Source organism: Alligator sinensis, unplaced genomic scaffold (assembly GCF_000455745.1).
Source record: "Alligator sinensis unplaced genomic scaffold, ASM45574v1 scaffold230_1, whole genome shotgun sequence".
Lineage (NCBI taxonomy): Eukaryota > Metazoa > Chordata > Crocodylia > Alligatoridae > Alligator > Alligator sinensis.
This window is the reverse complement of record NW_005843107.1, coordinates 317,739-339,177: the sequence shown is the minus strand read 5'-3', so window position 1 is coordinate 339,177 and position 21,439 is coordinate 317,739. Positions and strand designations below refer to the sequence as shown.

At 43.3% G+C, this 21,439-nt stretch overlaps 2 protein-coding genes across 2 annotated transcripts in view; both read left to right on the top strand.

Moving 5' to 3' along the window:
- The window catches only part of MTERF3 (mitochondrial transcription termination factor 3), a 23,654-nt gene extending 21,172 nt beyond the window's left edge, over positions 1 to 2,482 (top strand). The window contains exon 7 of the mRNA XM_006037394.3: positions 454 to 2,482. Coding sequence (XP_006037456.1) covers positions 454 to 648 — 195 coding nt within the window. The 3' untranslated portion in view covers positions 649 to 2,482. The remainder of the gene's footprint in view (positions 1 to 453) is intronic.
- A 1,569-nt stretch (positions 2,483 to 4,051) lies between these two features.
- Positions 4,052 to 21,049, top strand: LOC102367733 (cytochrome b-c1 complex subunit 7). Its single transcript, XM_006037393.3, has 4 exons — positions 4,052 to 4,176; positions 6,147 to 6,215; positions 8,444 to 8,610; positions 20,734 to 21,049. Exons 1-4 carry the CDS (start codon positions 4,158 to 4,160, stop codon positions 20,809 to 20,811), a joined length of 333 nt encoding a protein of 110 aa, XP_006037455.1. The 5' UTR covers positions 4,052 to 4,157; the 3' UTR covers positions 20,812 to 21,049.
- Positions 21,050 to 21,439: the final 390 nt, after the last annotated feature.

The window sequence follows — 21,439 nt, the reverse complement described above, 5'->3', positions numbered from 1 at the left end:
TTCAGTTCCACAAACATATATATTATATAAAAAATGTTTTCTTTTATTAGTTACATTATCTTTGCCTGTCAGGTTCATTGCATGTTGTATTGATTTATATATTATAAAAGTGTGTCTGTCCTTCCAGCATTCATTATTTTGTACTGTCATGTCCTCACCCTATTTGTCTCCTTTCCACAGTTTTGCCTTGCTGCTAATCATTCTTGTCACTAGCTCTGAACTCCCTTTTATTTTTGCTGTATCCCATTTTATTTTCTAGACCATTTCAGCTTAAATGTTATAGTATTAATTTGTAAAGAGTGCTATGCTAGTATATGTGGGGGAGGTAAACAATGCAAAACTCACCATTCCTAACTTTGTCTTCTCTACGTACAAAACTCTTCAGTGTTACATGTATTTTCTAGTCTCGTGCCTATAAAATTCAGCATCTCTCTTTCTTTTTTCTTTTCATAGGTTTTCAATTCAAGTCTCTTAAAAGTCAAAGAGAGGCACATGTTTCTTACATTCTTGGGAAGAGCCCAGTATGACCCAAGACAGCCCAGCTACATCTCTCTAGATAAACTAGTATCTGTGCCCAATGAGGTGTTTTGTACAGAGATTGCCAAAGCCTCAGTACAGGATTTCATGAAATTCTTAAAAACACTTTAATTAGTAACACATGTAAAAATGACTAGAATCATGTTGTAAAATAAATTTGTTTTGGAAAAAAAAATTGCTCCCTTTTTCAGTCTCTTGGCTGTTCACTTACTGTTTTAAAAGTTATTGCTTATCAAATAACTACAGTGCATAAGAAAAAAGACTTAACTCCAGACTGAAGTGGAAACGGGCTTAAGCGCATTCAGTAAGTTATTGATGTAAATCTTGTAATGAAATCATAACGTATCTATGATGGATGAAGCAGTCAACTGAGAACATAGAAACTTATAAAGCAGCAGTTACCATGGTGTTATTCATGGACTGCACCATACTGTTGTTCATGGGTGCCCCGGGCACCTCCAACCTTGTCAATTTGAAGTTTGATGAGAAAGCATAGTCACATACAAGAAATGTTGAGGACTGATAGGCCAGAAAGGTGGGAATCATTTTGTAAAGCATGATAAAATGGAGTCTCTTCTATTCCTCTTTCCTCACAACAACATATTTCAATAGACTGTGAGATGAAAAACTTGATTTGTCTGGAAAAACACAGCTGTACCTTTTGGAACAAGACTGAAAACTCAGACTGCAAGATCTGGAGAACCAATCAGTGAACAGACATGACTCCCACTAAAGGGTTTTTCAACATCTTATAAAATCAGCTGACCAGATACAAAATGCTGTTAGGTGCACAAAGTTAATTGAAAAGAAGAGTAGCATATTTTCCTAATCTTCAATTATAGTGATGTTGGATATTATAATACCAATAGGCAAAATTCAGATAGTCAGTTAAATTGACTGCACTCAGTTAACTCAGAATTAGGAACACTTCATTATCTGCTACAAAGACAAGTTGAATGAAGGGTATTAAGGCTGAAGAGTATGAAGTCTCTTATCCCCACTTACGTTCTATCCCTCTTCTGTTCCATCTCCACCACCCTCTCTTCCCCAAAAATGTGAAAATAAAGTTGGAAAAGCAAGCACTTCTAGTCACATGTAATGGAATAACACTGAAGAAATTTGTCAGAGGAATGTAAATTGTAGTGGTCTGTCTGTAGACTATTAACGTGATATTTGTGAAATTCATCTTGAATAAAAATTATTTTTAAATGAGACAGACAGAAGGTACGGCAGAGTGCCATCTTACAAAGACAGTGTTAATGAAATAGGAGGTCATCGTAAACATAAATATTTCCATGCTGTCTTGACTGTTGGTGTGCTCTTACATGGCCATCAGTTGATAACAAATATTTCTACCTGATAATGGTGAAAAGGCACTGGCCAGGAGGGATCCCCCACCTCCCACTAGAAACACCCATCTTCCTTCCATCCCCTTTGGCCACATGGCAGAAAGAATATGAAATATTTTGTTGAATTGGACTGTCTGACAGAAGGACCTAACACAGTATAGCCAACAAGCTTTCTGGGCTACTTATACTCTTCTAAATGGCTTTGTGTGGGGGGGGGTGTTGCCCCTCTTGTTAACTGTTATATACAAAGCATCAGTCTTGACCAGTGTTAATGCAGTACAACTCAGGTTAAGGGGCTTATACTGGGCTTTAACCCTATAAAGCAAAGAAATTTGAAATTAGGATTTATAAATTTAGGATGGCCAACAAAATCTAAGATGTTGTATCTGATTAACACTGATGCTTTTTATGGGTTCTACGCTTAAGCAAAGAGTGCAGTTTCTTGGTTTTCTGGATTTAAAGCCCTGTCCTTTGATAATTTTAACTATTGTCATTGTGAGACTTGTTTCTATGTTTGTTTACATTGTGTATATATGCTAGTCCAGTCATTTTAAGTTTAAAGGTTGTCTTGTTACATTGATTAAAAACATTTTATTTTCTTCCACTTCATTTTCACTTCATGTGTTTAACCCCAATGACAATCCCTGTCCAAATTAAACCCATTTACCTAAAATTTGGAATATGTAATCTTATGCCAAGACATCCCAGAAATACCTTAAAAATATTCTGAAGCAAGCTATACAAAGGACCTGTGAGTGGTACTCACCAAATTAATTTTGCTTCTGTGAAATCTTAAAGTAGTCTCTTCTTCTTTAAATCTAAAATCTTAGAAATGGTTTGGCTGAGGTTAGACAAGCCTCCTTTTATCTGTTGGTCTTGGTGAGGGTAATTTTGGAAATTTTGGAGAACTGGGGCAGGGAGGGAGCAGAGATGTTATAAACAGGCACTTTAGAACTAGGGACTATAAATAACAATAAGGACTTGAGCAATGTACATGCTTAGTGTCATGGACACACTTTAGAAATCTTGCACCTGGCTGCTGTGGAGTTTCAAAGGTGCATACAAGCCACTGCATGGACTTCAAAAGGCTGCGTGTCTCAAGAACACCTTTTCTCTACCTGCAAAGAGAAAAAATGTAGATGGGTGATTCCTGCAGTAAGGTAATCTAAGTAAAGGATAGTGGAGGGGTACCAGTATCTTGGAAACTGGCTTGTACCATTGCTCCCCTGCTGCCATATTTCTATGGGAAGCCCCATGGGCTGGATCTGGCTAATAGGCTAGAGGTTGAGCACCCCATTGCAGAATGTCACTGACAATCTCAGATAAAGATTTGTCTCCGACTGCAGGATGTATGAAGCTGGAAACTTAGGGGCTGAAAGCCACAGCTATTCCCCCTAGGAAACTACTTTTCAGGAGTGTTGCAAGTGGTCCAACTAGCTCATGTCTGCTACTTGGTTGAAACTCCAAGCACCAGCTTTGCTGCCATCCCTCCCTAACGGCACGATTGAGGCCTGATCCCCTAGCCCACAAGGGCGCCTGCTCCATGCTTGTGTGGCAGGGCAGGAGCCCCAGGGCTTGCGGATCAGACCCCAGCAGTGTTGCCAGGTCTTAAATATGAAATCATATTGGAGGCTCAAAATTATTGTATCTGCTGAAAAGCTATCATACACTGAAAAATTACACAAATAAGCCTTAGGGATGTATTTAGTAGCTGCGTTGGTCTGAGACAAGAAATGCAAAAATCTAAAACTCTTGGTTGAGAGATGATACCTTTTGGTATCATGCTGGAGCATTTCTTTATTTCGAGGCAAGCAAGCAGTCATCTGAATGCTGACAGCAAACCCAGGAGTCAGTTAAGATTGAGAATGACTTGGGCTTTGCATATCCTGCATCAATGAGCTGCTTCAAAAAATATCGCACATTTGGTCACTATTATTGATCGTACATGCTACAAGGGTTGAACTAATGGGACAAATACGAGAGTTATCGTACACCTGGCAACACGGGACCCCAGCGCCTTCCTCTGAATGTCACGGCCCGCACGGAGGCAGCAGCCGGGCTTCCCCGGGCCCCGCACTGCGCATGTCACGACCCCCTCCCCCCAGCCCTGCGGGAACACAACCGCTATGGGCGGGACAAGCCCCGCCCCCTGAGGCTGCGGACCCTGCTCACGGCGCATGCGCAGACGCCAGCCACCTGACCGCGCCGTCCGTAAACCAGTGCGGACATTCTTAGTGTACCCAGCAGGCACCGCGCCTCACTGAAGTCAAGATGGCGGCAAGGGCACCGGGTGAGGCGAAGCGGGGGATATGGCGCCGTGCCCTTCCCCGCTGTTGCAGTGGCGCGCGGGGTGCCGGTCCGCGGCCGGGCTGGGAGCGGCCCTGGGAGCGGGGGTCGTGTGGGGCCTCTCGGCGGCGGGCCCGGTCCGGGGGTTCCTTCGCGGGGCCTGGGTGCGACGTGTGGCCTCGTTTTCACGCCGGCTCCTTATTGGCTGCTGCTCCTGGGAGCTACGGGCCGAGAGCGGGGCCAGGGTGCTGCGCTGAAGGGCAGGAAGCAGCGGCTCCCAGGGCCGAGGTGTAGTTGCGTGTGACTGTGCCTCTTTCTCTCCTTTAACTCCTATTATGTGGCTGCCTGGCTTAGCGCTGGGTTATGTTTGTTTAAGAGCCAGGCCTGTTTGGCGTCCTTTAGGTGCATCCATATAACCTCTTAGGCTGCCTCAGGTGGGAAGGCTACAGAAAAGGATGCTAATTAATTTCTTGGGACAAAAAAAAGGTTGGGAGTGATGGTCAGCGGTTGAAAATAAGAGTGCTGTCTGCTCTGTTCCAAGTGCTAGGTGGTTTAGGGATTATGGTAGCGAGGTGCAGGTGTTATAGAGTTGTAAAACATGCAGGTTGGAAGGGACCTCAGGAGGTCACCTGGTCCAGCCCCTTGCCCAAAGCAGGACCAGTCCCAACTACGTCATCCCAGCCAGGGCTTTGTCTGCCTGGGGTTTAAAAACCTCCGATGGAGATTCCACCACCTCTCTGGGTAACATGTTCCAGTGTTTTACTACTCTCCTAGTGAGAAAGTTCTTCCTAATATCTAACCTATATTTCTCTTGCTGCAACTTGAGATGGTTGCTCTGTCAAGTGCCACCACTTTCTGTAATAACACCTTGGGAGGTTCCAGTCAAGTGCTACAGGGTAGGTGCAGCAGTCTCCATCCAGCAGCTTAGAAGGGGGAGGTGGGGAGCCTGGTCCTGCAGGAGGAAGAAGGGGGTTTGGCTGAGTCAGCAGGGGAAGGAGTCTCAGCCTGTCTTGCCTGACTGTACAGGGCATAAGGTTTGGGAATTTGGCAGGGGGAGGGTTGCTGTAGTAATGGCCACTGCTACCCAGCTGCCAAATTTCCTGTCCCATGGAGAGCCCTGTGGGCCGGATGGGATCGCATTATGGGTTGCATTTGGCCCCTGGGTTGGAGGTTGAGTATTTCTATTCTAGAAAATCATGCTGTTAAGAGAATACTTGTATTTGCATTGCTGTTCTGTTCCTGCTGGAAGTAGAATTCATGAACTTTTCCTGGTGTATTGTATTTCACAACACTCAGTATTTGTATCTTCAGTAGGATTTCCTTACAGCAAATCTCAGGCAGGGCTTTTTTTTCCTTTTCTTGCTTCTCTTTTATGTAGATACCTCTTATCCTTTAGAGAAGTTCTAAAAATCTAACTTAATTAAATTGTATTGTAATATTGCTCTCAAATGATGACAAGCTTGTCAGTAAGTTGCATAATTTTTACCAGCCCGTGTTGCAAGTGTTTTTTTCAGTTTTAAGTCTTCAGAGAGTCTTTCTAGTTGTAATGCTATAGAAGTCTTTGTGTTGGCAGGCAGGTGGGTACTAGGACCTAGCTGCCACTACTGCTTCTCCTGGTGGTGGCTTGGGGAGACCAACAGCTGCCAAAACCCTACCTATATCCATGGACCAAATCAGATGGTACTGTGAACCAGACTTGCCCCACAGGCTATAGGTTGTCCCACTACCCTATGTCTAGTACTTGAAGATCCTGTTTGGTTATACATATGTCAAAATGATGAAATGCTATAATATTGTGCTTAGCATAATGTTAAAAAACATGCAAGAACAGGGAGAAGCCAAGTTGGACATGATGTAATTTAAATTTATAGTATAATACATAGCAAATATAATATTATCTAATATTTATTTCTTGTCAATATGTACCAGTGTTAAGCTTTAGTTTACCTTTAGACTAACAGTGATCTCTTTCAGCTTCAAGTGGTCGGCTGATGCAAGCTTTTTACAAGTGGTATTACAACTTATGTGGATTCAACAAAATGGGTAGGTGTATTAATTATGGGTTATACATTGCCAGTTAAACAGCCTAGCAGATGCAAAGAATCTTTTAGCTGTTTAATTGCATGTCCAGGTGTATTGAAATCAAGGTAGAGCTTTCTTATAAAAGTTAGCCATGCCTCTCTTATTGTAAAAAATAATGTTCACAATGGGTAGAGTGCTGATAATTGTTAATCTAGTGATGAATCAGGTGCATTTTTCTCTAAGATGTTATGATAGCTAGTAAAAGTTCTTTCTGTAGACCCAGAGAGCCCAAGTATAAACTGATGGGAACTGGAGCTTCACAAAAGGAATTCTGAACATGGAACAAGCATTTAATCTTCACTCTCTCAGATTTCACTGCAAAATCCACCTTTTCAGTTTGATCTGACTGTGATTTCAAGTTAGTGTGTGACAGATCCTGGTGGTTTGGATCAGGTTACAATATGACTTCCTAAAAGACCAATCAGCAGAATCTGGAAACATGCCTGGAAATAAAATCTGAAGTCAGTGATTAAAACAAAGTCAATAGGAAAACCTGCTGCTCCTCACTGCATCCATTCTTTTCACTTTTGCTCAGTGCCTAATTATAGTAATAAAACTTAAAAAAAAAACAAAAACCCCAAAACTTCTTTTTTTTTTTTTATGCTAATGATACGCTTTTTCAAGTGCTTATGAGGAACTGGTAATTCTAGAGCTGTCTACAAGAGTAATAATAGGAACATTTTCTTGCATTGGTTCCATGTTGTGTCAAATGATCCTTGCTCCATTTGATCAGATTTTATTATTTGATTTGTATATTTTCTTTTGACAGAGGCACCTGGGAAATAGGATAGTTGTTTTTCTGTACCTACAGTAAACTCAGGTTAATGTTGCACTGCAAAGGGAATGCAAATAATGTGGGATAGTCTACTAGGGACCAGTTATCAGGAGCACGAGTGCTGATCCTGGGAGCAGGAATGCTGATAGGGAACTAGAAAAATAGAAAATAAATCAATAATGGTAGATTAACCAGACCTTGCTTGTAAACTGAGATGAATAAAATTAGATTTTTTTTTTTTTCAGACTTTCATTGAAGCAAATGAAATTCCCATTGTTTTGGCTTAAGCGTTCTTCATTTTGATTTCTATAATACAGCATACCATAGATACTGGGTAACAGGGTTCCAAATGATGAAGAATGAAATGCGGTTTTCACTAGGACTAAAATAATTACATAGCAAGAAAAAAATGTCACTTTTAATCTTTTGATCTCTCTGAAGTCCCCTTGTAAATCCATCCACACCTTGAATACTGTGCCCAGTTCTGGTCCCTGAACTTGAAAAAGGATATTGAAGAACCAGAGAAGGTACAAGGAAGGGCACCAAGGATGGTCAGTGATATAGAGGGGCTTCCATATGAGGGGAGGCTAAAGAGGCTAGATCTATTCTATTTAGAAAAGAAATATGTGAGGTGGGACATGATCAGAATTTAGAAAATGGCAAAGGCAAAGTAAATAAGAATTTTCTTACTTGCCCTCTCTCACAAGAAGTAAGGGGTCACAAAATGAAACTAGTCAGCTGTAAGTTTTAAACTAACAAAAGGAAGTTCTTTTTCATACAGTATGTAATTCAAGTGTGGAACTCATTGCCACCGGATATGGAAGCTGACAGTTGAGCTACATTCAAAGAGGAATTGGACACGTTCTTGGAGGAAAAAGGCATCAGTAGCTATTGAGTATGGGAATTAGAACTCTGAATCAGAACTTCCTAGACCTTAAATGCTGGAGGCTGCAAGTGAGAGAGAAACAGTGTAAAAAAACCCTGGTCATACCCAGCTCACTTTCCCTTTTGGCATCCACTCTCATGGGATACTGGGCAAGATGGACCTGTGGTCTGACCCAGTAATTGGCAACTCATGTTCTTAAGTAGCATAATGTTACATGAGGAAGGATTTTGGGATTTTATTTCCTAATGGATTTTAAAATGTCCCAATAATGAAAGACATTTCCTCATTCCCCCTTCACCCTCACTCCCCAATCCCTGTTTCTATTTATTTTTCTGGAAATTGAGCTGTGCAATTCATATGTAGATGGAGATCAGTGTTTATAAGCTGTTCTATAAACAAATAATTGGCCTTTGTCCTGGAATAGTTACAGAGAAACCAAATTATATTGAATAAGTGTTTGAACAGTGTCATGAAAATACAAAGTTTACTGCTAGACAGTGATGCTATTGTAAAATTTTACTGTTACAGGATTAATGGCGGATGACACATTATATGAAGATGAAGATGTGAAATTAGCAGTGAAGAGGCTTCCACCAGAGCTATACCATGAACGAATGTTTCGCATCAAGAGAGCTCTCGACTTGAGTATGAAACATCGAATTCTTCCTAAAGAACAGTGGACGAAATATGAAGAGGTACATGATATTAGAGACAAGTTACTGCCAATATCTTAAGTATGTTTTATATTGGCCACTCTGTTGTCATCATGAAAGTGTTTATGTCATTTAACTTGCTTACTGCTACGTACTTACTAGCAAATGAGAGTGACGTATTAGCAAATGGGACATGGACAATTAGATCTGCAGTTCTTGGGGGAGAGGGGACATTCCCTGCATATGTGCTTACCTTAAAATATATTGTTCTTAGTATAAGTTGATCCTGTATATAAGTCACTCCCACATTTTCAGTTTCACAATTAGGAAAACCATTTATCTCTCTCCCCCCCAAGTACAAGTAGGTGATCACAGACATTTCTTCAACTACTGTTGCTATTGCAGCATCCCACAGGAGAATTAAACAACAAAAGGAAGGACACAAGGATTAAAAACAGTAAAAATAGTGAACTAAAGCTTCCTCTATGTCAGAAAATTTTGTCTGAGGCTCACCATATTGCGTTCAACAGAAAATTTCATGTTGGTATGGATCAAAACAAATAATTTTAGCTAAATAAAAATTGTTCATAGCTTTAAACAAAGACAGGTTCTTATTAAAAGATTAGACTTGAAGCAGTTCTGAAGTAAAATGTCATGTCATGCAGAATTAAACCCTAGAGCCAGAGAGCCCTGTTCTTAAGTAGTCAAAAACCAAATTTTCATATTCTTGATGGTTTGGGGAAGAAGAAAATGGATGGTTAGCTGCTATGTACCACCATCTCATGTAGTTATCGGATTTTACCTCCCCAAAATTGAGAGTAAAGTATAGGCAATTCATTTGTAGGGTTGGGGGGGGGGGGGGGGGGGGGGGCGTTGCAGAAAAAAAGTGTTTTTTTGGAACAATGAATTGTATTGTCTCTTGGACATTATTTTTAGTTTAATGAGGGGGAAATTGCCAGGATCATTACTCTTTTCCAAATATTAAGTACACAGGTCACTGTTACAAAACCCTGTTGTCATTAGCTATCCTTCAGAAGTGCATCTAACTTTGCATGGTTTCTTAGCTCTGTAGTAGAGCATGTGGCAGATCACCACTTCTTATCTCAGAGCAGTGGTCTCGAGGCTTCTCAGCTTCCTGCTCTTTGCAGTAGAGCCAGACTCCTGGAAGCCTCCACTTGACCCAGGGTTCTTGAGACTTCTGAGCTCCTAGCTTCTTGATTTAAAGGATTAATGCCTGCCTCCCTCTCAAATGCAGCAGACCAAGGAAGCTATCTGGAACTGCAGGGTGGTGCTGATATTGGATCACTACCATTGTGGTGCTTTGTTTTGAGCTGAGTTTGCTACCACCATGACAGGAATGACCTTGCATGGCACCCTTAAGGGTCATCTAGTATGAGTAGGGTTCTACCGATCTTGAGGAGGCAGCCAGCTGATTTTGCAGGCATACTGTGGCTGGCCATCATTTTCATGGGCTAAACGTGTGAGGGGGGCATGCTTCTGATTGGCTAAGGAGCCTGGCAGTCCCTCCCCTTCCTGCAGATTGCCAGATGGCCTGAAACCACATCTTAATTACCCTGATTAATCCCGGGGAAGTCATTAATCCATGCGTTAAGTAAAATTGTGGTAACTAAGCCACTGTTTCAGGCCGTTCCCAAGCAGTAAGCTCCACACTTTTTGTGGCTTTGCTGCAAATAAACAAACAAACTTACAGGCAAGGAGAAAAGCACATGGGAAGCCCTTGCGCATTGTTTTGTTTGTTTGTTTTGCAGTGAGCCCACCATAAGTGTGGAGTCCAGCCAAAATCAGTTTCTGCAAGAATCGCGCAGTTGTAACTTTGTTAGGAGTCTACCAGCATAATGATGGTAGAGCAGGTGATCTATGCAGTGCTCCCGTTTGCAGCACCCTTAAGACCAGCTAGTACAGCTTTTAGTGCTGCACAGTTTTGTGTGTTTTGTACAGCAGTGCCATGTTTCTTTAGGCTAAAGATTGACCCTGTGTAAATCAAGCGTGACAATTGTGACTTGATTTAATTTTCCTTTTCTTTAATGGGTTGAGGCTTTTGTTGGAGAGAGAAAAGAGGTTGACTTAATGGACCAATTTGATAAATATGCACTGTTCCATTGAAGTCTGTGGATCACGCAAAGTAAAATTGAACATGTACAAAGTGCAAGAGAGAGTGGAACTTAACATAGCAGGAACTTGGAATGTCTTTCAGATTTACAGTGTGTTTAATAAAGAATGCATGTCTTTAGAACACTGAGCAAAACTAATCCTGTATCTCATTAATAGAATGGGTGTGTGTGAACCAGCTGCAGAAAAGTAAGGTAGGGTTTGACCTTAGTATGCCCCTACTCTTCAGTAATTGACTATAGGTAGGATGTAGTTTACCTCTCTTACATTGAGAGAAGCAACCTTGCATTTGGTGAGGGGTAGCAACGTGCATAGGGACAGTTATTGTTGAATAGCTGATATGCTAGAAGTTCATGCCTTGGCTTACCTTGTAGTAACTTTTTTTTTTGTGTACCCCAACCTGAGGGTCACTTCCTAATAACTTATAGTTTTTTTTTAAACTCTCAAATAAGGCAGTTACTCGTGTAACTTCATTGACCTTGCAGTCTTGTAGTAAACTTCCTTGTTATGATTTATGGCACTTACAAGTATCAAACATTTACTTATGGGTAACTACATTGAAATTATCCATCTAAATATAATTGCTGACTAATTAATATGACACATCCAACTACTTTACAGTAAATGCTTTATTGCAAATTCTATTCATTTTAAAGTTTGGAAGTGCATCTGTAGTTGCTGTTTAACTTTCAGTTCTGGTTCCTTGTGGATTTATGCGTTGCTTTCTTTGCAGGTCCATAATCCTATTCACTTAATATATGGTATTAATGAGGGCTGTGCAAAACAGCAGCATTCCACTTCAACTTCAGTTTTGACAGAACAGTGTTTCATTTCAAAAGTACTGCTCCATTCCATTACATCGAAACGGTTTTGCTGTTTCAACATTTTGCCCGTAGGCTATAATGGGGAAGCACAAAACAGGCTGTAACTTAGTCATTTCTTTCCTGATTCCAATGAAACTTGCAGGGATGGTAGCCCCTTCTGAGGGCATGAAGCCTGCCAGGTTTCAAGGACATAGGTGCAGGGTTTTCTGGAAAGCTGCACCTCAAAATGCTGACAAACGGGAGCCGGGGAGCAGGAGCAGCGTCCTGTGATCCGGCAGGCAGATTGGGGGCCCGCACCCCTGGGAGGAGTCCAGCAGAGCCCCCGCAGCCCTCCTGGGGGGGCAGGCAGGCCCCTGATCTGCCTGCCGGATGACAGGAGGCTGCTTCTGCTGCCTGGGACCCAGTGCTGACAAACTGAGCCCAGCTAGGGAAAGCGCCTCCTGCCGCCAGGCTCAGTTCCCAGCAGTTCACAACACTGGGAAACTCAACCCAACAGGGGAAGGCGCCTCGCCCAGCTGAGCTGAGTTCCCCAGCCCTGGGGACAGAGCCTGGCTGGGGGAGGCGCCTCCCCCTGCCAGGCTCAGCTCTCAGCAACTTGCAGTCCAGTGGAGCTCAGCCCGGTGGCGGGAGGCAGAGTGCAGTGCCGGCTCTGCCTGCCTTCCACCACTGGGCTGAGCTCCATGGTAGTGGAAAAGCCGATCAGAGCGCAGCCTGGCATCAGGTAGGCAGAGCCAGCTGCACTCCAAAATGCTCCGCCAGCCCCACGGAGCACAGCCCAGTGGTGGGAGGCAGGGAGAGCCAGAGCTGTGTTCCCCCCGTGCTGAGCCACTTGGGCTCCAGAGCCGTTAAGAGCACAAGCCTGGCTCTCCCCTGCCTCCCACCACCTGGCTGCTGCTTCAAAACCGGAAACATTTTGAAACTTTTGAAATATTTCAACTGGCCTCCTTTTGTTTCAAGGCTGTTTTGAAACCCTTCATTTTGTTTTAATTTAGCTGTTTTGAGCTTGAAATGAGTCGAAACAGCCGGCAAAGCTTTGCACAGCCCTAGTGTTAATTACTAGGGCTGTGCAAAATTCTTCTGGCTGTTTCATTTTGATGCTGTTTCGACTCATTTTGAACTTGAAACAGCGAAATCGAAATGAAGGGCTTCAAAACAGCCTCAAAGCGAAACGAGGGCGGTTGAAACGTTTCAGAACGTTTCGCGTTTTGAAGCTGGGCTTGCCTGCAGGGAAACAAAATAAGGAGAGGGTGGGGAAGGACTGCTCTGCCATTAACTGTAACTGGCCAGTGACTGGGTTGTGTAGAGGCCCCAGTGCCAGAGGGTGCGCCTTAACACACAGTCACACATGTCACAAGTTTTGCTTGTCAGCAGCCTGAGGTGCTGTTTCCCAGAAACACCTGCACCTATCTCCTTGAAACTTGGCAGGCTTCGTGGCTTCAGAAGGGGCTACCATCCCTGCAAGTTTCGTCTGAATCAGACAAGAAATGACAAAGTTATAGGTAGTTTTGTGCTTCCCCATTATAGCCTATGGGCAAAACGTCGAAACAGTGAAACAGTTTCAAGGAAACAAAACAGAACAGTGCTTTCAAAACGGAATGCAACTTGAAACAAAACATTGTCCTGGCGAAATGGACGTCAAAATGAAAGGGTGCTGTTTTGCACAGTCCTATTAATTACTATATGCAACTTTGTTTCCACCTTTACTTTAAATCTGGACTTTATGTAACTACAACCATAATGTAGCAGATTGTCAACTCGGTACCCACTTAGCACTGTGAACTAGGGCTGTGCAGAAATTAGATGGGTGTTTTCGTTTCAAAGCTGTTTTGAGCTCAAAACAGCGAAATCAAAATGAGGGTACTTGAAACGTTTCAAAATGCTTTGAGTTTCAAAGCCCGGCTTGCTTGCAGCTAAACAGAAACTAAGGGGAGGGGGGAAGGACTACTTTCATAGTGACTGTGTAGCTGGCCAGTGACTGTGATCTTTCCCTGAGGTCCCTTCCAATCCCAGTGCTCTGGGGGAGAGATGGAAAAACAGCATAAAAAGCACTGTTTGAACTGAGTTTTTGCTGTGCGTTCACACTTGCAAGCGACACAAGTTTTGCTTTCAAGACTGAGGTGCAGTTTCCCAGAAATCCCTGCACCTATCTCCTTGAAACTTGACAGGCTTTGTGGCCTCAGCAGGGGCTACCATCCCTGCTGTTTTCATTTGAATCGGGAAAGAAATGACAAAGTTATAGGCATTTTCATGATTCCCCATTATAGCCTATGGGTGAAACGTTGAAATGTGTCAAAACAGCGAAACAGTTTAGACGGAATGAAACGGAACAGTGCTTTGAAACAAAGAAACAAAACACTGTCCCTTTGAAACCGCAAAATGGAAGTTGAAATGAAACAATGCTGTCTCACACAGGCCTACTGCAAACCACTTAGCCAGGGGACTAAGTCTGTCACAACCACCTATTACTAGACGTCGAAGACTTGTCACAGGAAAGGGTGGAAAAGGCTTTTCTTAAACCCAACCTAGTCTCTTCCCATTGGAGTGCTTCACAGAGGTCAGGTTGTGGGAAGTGGGTTTTTGGGAACATTTGCTGGGTACTGTTTGTGGTAGCCAGTGGGTAGAAATGAATTTAGCTTGCCATTTTTCATCTACAGCTGCTGTGGCTACCTCTGCATTCCAGTGCAGTTTTGTGTTTGTTTTGGTGCTATCAGTCTATTCCTTATCTTTACAACATTTAATGCCTGGTAACTTCTGCTGTATGAGTTTTTCATGAGGAGCTCAAGAAGAGAGAAGGCATAACTCTCCTGAATTTGAATATAATGCTGTATACTTGTTGCCTGAGAATTTTCTGTTTGTTTTCAAATACTCAAAATATTCCTTTACTTTAAGAAGCTCCTATTTTATAAGTGTTTCTATCACCTTTTACTCTTATACTTTGTTAAGGAATTAGCAGAAGGCTTCTTTTCTTTTTTGGATAGTGAGTAGGAATGGATTTCTGTATTTGAAGCAAAAGTGATGAATTGATTTCAAGGCTTGGAAAGAAAATTCAAGAAAATGATTTGAAATATACACTACATATTCTATTTTTTAAGTTTAAAAAAAAAAAAACCTGAAAGAGTACCTTGTAATGGAAGCTGCCAAGATGGGATTTCATTTTCACACTGCTATGCACACTGTACTTTAACTATTCTTCTAGACCAGATTGCATCAGAAATAGTATGTCAGAAAAAGCTTGTAAACTAGTATAATATCCCCCCCTACCCCCATATGTTCTGTTGTTTTTAAATGACTAGCCAACAGGCAAAGTGGCAGAGAGACTGACTCCCCCCTCTTGGCAGAGTTTAGTTTAATCAGTCCTTATGGTTGCTTTTAAAGCACTAAATGTACTGTCCGCTGATGGGTATTTTTAACCGCTCTGAGTATAGTATCTAGTATTTGGCACAATAAAAACACAATTTTGAATTTTCCAAAGATCTTTCCTTTAAGTTAAAAATATCAATAGAAAATTGCGGTTCAGTGTATTTTAACTTCCAAGAAGTGTAAATTACTTTAGACATCTGTTATGAAATCTTATCCAAAGCTGTTTGCAATCTAAGTGAAACCAGTGACATAGTCCAAAAATTATATACATGTTATATGATTCAAGGTTAAAGCAGTGATATGTTATCTGACTAACTTGGGGTAGGCAATTATTTGGGCCTGGGGGCTACTTAGGGAGTTTTGGTGAGGGTCCCACATCCCAGACAGCTCACTCAAACTCTGTAAGTGGCTGTCCTATGTTCGATCAGGCAGCTAGGATGGGGCTGTGGGCAGGTGGGAAGAGGCATCTGGGAGTGGGACAGTTGAGTGGGGTAGGGCAGGCATTGCAGGACCAGGGCCTGGGGCCGAGTCGCAATCTGCTCCCTACATATCCCTGTGATGGGCACCAATTCTTCAGGCAGGGGCATGTGTGGAACGGATTGTAGCTCTCCCCTGGGCCCTGGCCCTGTCACTGCCCTGTGATCCCAGGGTCTCCATGGAGCCCAGGCAAGGTGCATGACTGGGTAGATGGGATGGGGCCACAGGGAAGCAGGGAGCCTGGAGCAGGGCAGGTGGGCAGAACTGTGTCCAGGATTTTGGGGCAATGCTGGGGCCTGGGGCAGAGGCATGACCTGCTCCCCACACTCCCCTGGCCATGTAACTGGTGCCAGTCACAGGGACACACAGGCAGCAGATTGTGGCTCTGCCCCAGGCTTAGGCCCCATGCTGTCACCATCTCACCCTGTGATCTCGGCTTCGCCTGCCCATAACACTCTTGAACACTGTGCCCAGCTCGCATGGGTCCCAACCCTGGCAGTGGGTGCAAGGCAGATGGACTGGGGTGCCTGGGGAGCGGGGCTGGGCCTGGCAGCAGCTGGAAAGAACTACCAAGGCTGTTGGGCAGTGGAGTCTGGCCACTGTACCATGCCAACCCTGCTGCGTGCTGAGGGGTAGCTGGATCCGGTGCACACACTGTGGTCTGGTATGCCCCCTTGCTCTAGCCTATGCTGGGTATACGTAACTATTCAAAGGTCATTTTAAATAATGCACAGTTGCCAATAAGGGCACACATGTTATTTATAGCTATTCTACCGTGATAACTGTATGAATCCCACCTTTAGCTTGCAGGATCATAGCATAATGCAAGTATGACCGGATCGGTCCCCAGGGGCAGTAGTGATGCCCCTGGTGGTCACATGGCTCCTGCCCCACTCTGGCTCCTCAGATAGACTTCTTTTCCGCCCATCTGCCATGCCTTGATGAAATTATTTGATTGTAAAAAGGGAGGCTGCTCCAGGGTCCCAGAGTGATCCCTTGTCTATTCTTCAGCCTCCCAGACACAGCTGATTCCAGTCCTACCCCTCCTGGCTCTGTTCCTGCCCCAGGACACCAGTTGCCTTAAGGGCTGTTCATGGCCTCCTTCCACCCCTACAGCCACACCTATGCTTCACAGACCTCAACTGTACTGACCCCCAGACCTACTTCTACCACTTGTACAAGACAATTTTGCTACTCGCCAACAGCAGACAGTACACACAAGCACAGGGCACTATCATAATGGGGATGGCAAGTACAGAAACACAGGTCGCAGACAACGAGTGAGGAGCACAGATCCATACAGGAGACTATAGTGCATGTCACTCCCATAATGCACCACACAAAGTAGCTCTGGTGCCCTACTGTTATCCTGGTGGGGAATGCACAGTTTGGGAAGGAAGACTGGAATTGCTTATGAATTAGGTGCTTGATTCAGTTAAGGACTTGCACTCTGGGGTCAGGTGTAGTGCATAACCCAGAATCCTTGTAAAGTAATGGGATCCCAGTAAAGTGCATGTGGAGAGTTAGTCAGCGTACTGAGCCAGGGGGCTGTCTATAGCTGGCCAGTGGGAATCCTCTTAGACTTTCTGTGGTGGGAGCATTTTTCACTCCTTATATTGGAGATGTCTCAGTGCAGAAAAAGTAGGCCTCTGGACCGAAGAAGGGGCACGACTCTAGCCTGACGGCTAGGGCACGCAAGGGATTTGAATGCCTTCAGGCTGAAGAGAGAATTTCATAGATTTCTAGGGTCGGAAGGGACCTGGCAGATAATCGGGTCCGACCCCCTGCTCCAGGCAGGAAAGAGCGCTGGGGTTAAGTAACCCCATCCAGATGCCTATCCAATCTCTTCTTGAACATCTCCAAGGTAGGGGAAAATACCACCTCCCTTGGAAGCCCATTCCATATTTTGGCAACCCTCACCATAAAGAATTTCTTTATGTCCAATCTAAATCTATTCTCCTTCAGTTTGTGGCCATTATTTCTGGTAACCCCAAGGGGGAGCCCTGGTAAACAGATTGTCCCCTATTCCCTGCTGGGCCCCCCCCCCAATGAGTCTGTGGCCATTATTTCTGGTAACCCCAAGGGGGAGCCCTGGTAAACAGATTGTCCCCTATTCCCTGCTGGGCCCCCCCCCCAATGAGTCTGTAGACAGCCACAAGATTACCTCTCAGCCTTCTCTTGCGGAGGCTGAAGAGATTCAAGTTCCTCAGTCTGTCTTCATAGGGTCTTACCTGCAGGCCCTCAACCATATGAGTAGCCCTCCTCTCAAGGTTATCCACATTCCTCTTGAAGTGTGGCGCCCAAAGCTGAATGCAGTACTCCATCTGTGGCCTCACCAATGCCTCATAGAGGGGAATTAGCACTTCCCTAGACCTGCTCATGATGCACCTGCTGATGCAAGAAAGAGTGCGGTTAGCCTTGCTTATTGCTTCATCACAGTGGCGGCTCAAGTTTATTTTTGCATCAACCAGGACTCCAAGATCTGTTTCCACTGTTGTGGTGCTCAGAATGGTACCTCCCAATCTATAGGTGTGCTGAAGACTTTCTCCCCAGGTGCAGCACCTCGCATTTATCCTTGTTAAATTGCATCCTATTCTGATCCGCCCAGTTCCCCAGTCTGTCCACATCTGCCTGAATTCACTCCCTGCCCTCCAGTGTGTTAACTGTACCCTATAGTTTAGTGTCGTCTGAAAATTTGGATAAGGTGCTTTCAACACCTTCATCCAAATCACTGATGAAGATACTAAACAGCACTGATCCAAGGACAGAGCCTTGGGAGACACCACTGCCCACATCCCTCTAGGGGGAAACCGACCCATCCACTACCACTCTCTGGGTGCATCCCATGAGCCAGCTTTTCACCCACCTTACTGTGAAAAAATCCACATCACATCTACTCAGTTGGCTCATAAGAATTGGGTGCAACACTGTCAAGCCTTTTCAAAATCCAGGTAAATAATATCTACTTCCACGCTTACATCTAAGCACTTTGTGATCTGGTCATAAAAAGACACCAGGTTAGTCAGGCAGGGTCTGCCTGCTATAAGCCTATTCTGGTTGCCCCTTACCATAGTGTGACTCAGTGGTCCCCTGCTAATATGGTCCTTTATGATTTTTTTTTTTTTTTTCTAAGGTCTTACTGAGATTAGAGGTAAGGCTAACTGGCCTATAATTACCCAGGTCCTCCTTCCTCCCCTTCTTGAAAATAGGGACCACGTTGGCCCTTTTCCAGAATTGAAGCTGTTCTGTTATTTTTGCTTAACAGGCATACAACCATAATATAAATTTATATTGTTTTCGGGAGCATGGCTTTCAGCCAGAATCCTCCATAAATTGAAGTAAATTGAATTGAAGCTGGATTTCTACTTCCTGGATACTTTCTGGGTATAAATAGACATTGCCAAATAAAGTGGATTATCTGTGCTGGGATGTGTCCTGGCACAGCTGATACACTTCATTGGGTGAAATGTGTGTCACCCATTCATCCTGCAGGACAACAAGCAATGTATTATTTGCTTTCAGAGATGTGCCCTAGGGAATCTCTGCACATTTCTAAGTGGGGAAAAGCTAGCTCTGGTGCGGTCCTGGGGCTGGGACTGCCAGTTAACTGATTGGTGGTCTCAGCCCTGGGTCCACACCAGAGTATTAGTGTGCACCTGGGGAATGCCAGACTGGAACAGAAGTAGGCACCCACAGGGTCTCGGGGGCCCATTCCAGCATGCCCCAGGAAGGGGGATTCCTGGGATGTGGAGGTTTGGGCCTCTGAAGCCTCAGGAGTGCCTGCCCAGTGTGGCTTGAGAATATGGGCAACTGCAGGCTGTCTGTGCTTTCCTGCCTTAAAGCAAATAGATGTCAAACAGAAAATAGTGGCAAAATCGTACTGCTAGTATTGCAGCCACAAACTTTGGTCATATGTGGTGGAACAAGGGGCATGGACCATATCAACTTGCTTGGTGTTTGTGCCACTGCAATTTTTTTATAGTGGCATAAAGATGATGTCTGTTTACACCTACTCGACCACTGGACATCAGTAAAGGAGGTGGTGCTACCACATCCCCCTTCTTTTTCCCTCTATATTAAGCACAGCTACCAGTGTGTTTTAGGAAGAACCTGAGCCTGTCAGTGTGTTTGGCCTGCTTTGAGAGCATGGGCATATGAACATGTAACTGTGATATTAAGGAGGTTGGGACTGCATATTAAATCAGCTGATCCAATAGTAACTGCTTCTTGCCTCAGTAGATGAAATCTGGACACTGGTAGTTTGCTGTCTTTCACTGAGGGGTACTCTGCTATAGATCAAATTTCCATTTTCCACAGGGTAAGAACATGAATGTGGCTAGGGATCAGATGGCATGTTTTAATGCCTACTAGATTGGGTCCTACAGGGAATTTAGGCACTTATCCACTTAGTTTATGGATTAGGATCAGGTGGGAGGTAGGTCCTTAGTTACATGCTCAAGAACATAATTCTAGATCCCTAGGGGAAAAAAAAAGAAGTTAAAGAGGGAGCCACTTAGTGAGCTTGGGTGCCCCTAGGAGTGGGTGGCAGCTTAGCTGGAGCTTTTGAAATCATACAGATGGAATTGAGGCACCCATGTCCAAGAAAGTTCTTTTTTTGGATCTAGCCCAAGGTACAGAGCTCAACATCCAGTGTATCCAATAGATTGCTAAAGTAATTGAACACTTGTTTGACAGATTCACAACTGTTGAGCATATTTGTGGATTTATGCTGGATGCTGCTGTTGCTGCAATTTAAGGAATGTATTATTGGGCGAGAGTAAAACTCAGAGACATCTAATACTTTAGTACAAAAAAAAATGCGTTTCAGCAATACAAAAACAAGTGTTCGGTGCAAGCATTTTAATGGGATTTAATTTGTAGATTTTGAACCTGCCCATGAAATAACTGAACCCATCTGAACAAGGAAGAAGTTTCCCGAATGTAGTATTGATAATCTGAGCCTGGTTGTCACTTGGGCATATTTTGAATTGAGCAAGCAAGTAATACGCCAGCCTCAATTATCAGAAATCCTGCAAGCGGGCAGAGCCCATGTTAGTCGGGTTGCAGAGATGTAGCTGAAAGCATTTGCTCTGGTAATAATGGAGGAACAGGAAGAAGTTAAGGATGCAGCTTAATCATTGGATATAAAGCTGTAGATGTAGCTAGAAAATTCTCTTCTTTACTTTTTTTTAAAAGTGAACAGGGTTTGATAGGAACCTGAGATTATTTTATTTATTTTTATTTTTTTTAAATACAAACACAAATTAAAATAAGCACCCCTGGGACTCTGGAAGTGTGACTAAAAAGGAGATGTGTATGTATATATGTGTGTATGAGTGTAGTGAAATTTCCTATAATCTCTTCTTTTTTTCAGGATCAGCCTTATCTTCAGCCCTATCTGAAAGAGGTTATCCGTGAACGGCTTGAAAAAGAAGCGTGGAAGAACAAGTAACTGCTCTTAAAATCCTTCGTGCAAACTGCTGGTTTTCTTTCTAATAAATATTGTAAAAGATATGGTTATTGAAGAAATCTACTGGGAGGAAAATGTGAGGATAGAGAAACACTTGATTCAGCTTGTTCAATAAATTTGTTCATCCAACCAAAATAAACATGTCAGAATACAAAATCTACTTGCAAGATTTCTTTGAACATAGGTCTGTAAATTGTAATAAACCATTCCTATGATCGGATGCATTACACGTAAGTGTGGTGATATGTAATCTTCATTCCAGCCTCTTGATTCATACCCTTGTCATAGTACAGCTGTTTCCTGCAGCTGGAAGAGTAGGTAAATGAATCTTGGGTGTTTATGCCTGCTTTTTTGGTTAGGATTCTTCTTCAGAAGTTATAACCTTATTTGCCTCTCTCCCTTCAAGATAAAAGTATTATGATACATGCTCGATTGCTTATTCAATAGCATCACAAAATTTGTGTAGATGGAGTTTTCCAATAATGGAATTTCAGTACTTTGTTAATCACAAAATAAAGAACTGCCTCAACTTAATCTTCTGTAGCGAGTAGAAAGGGTGCATTTAATTTAGTAACATGGACTAGAAAGTCTTAAGAATGTAAAATTGTAT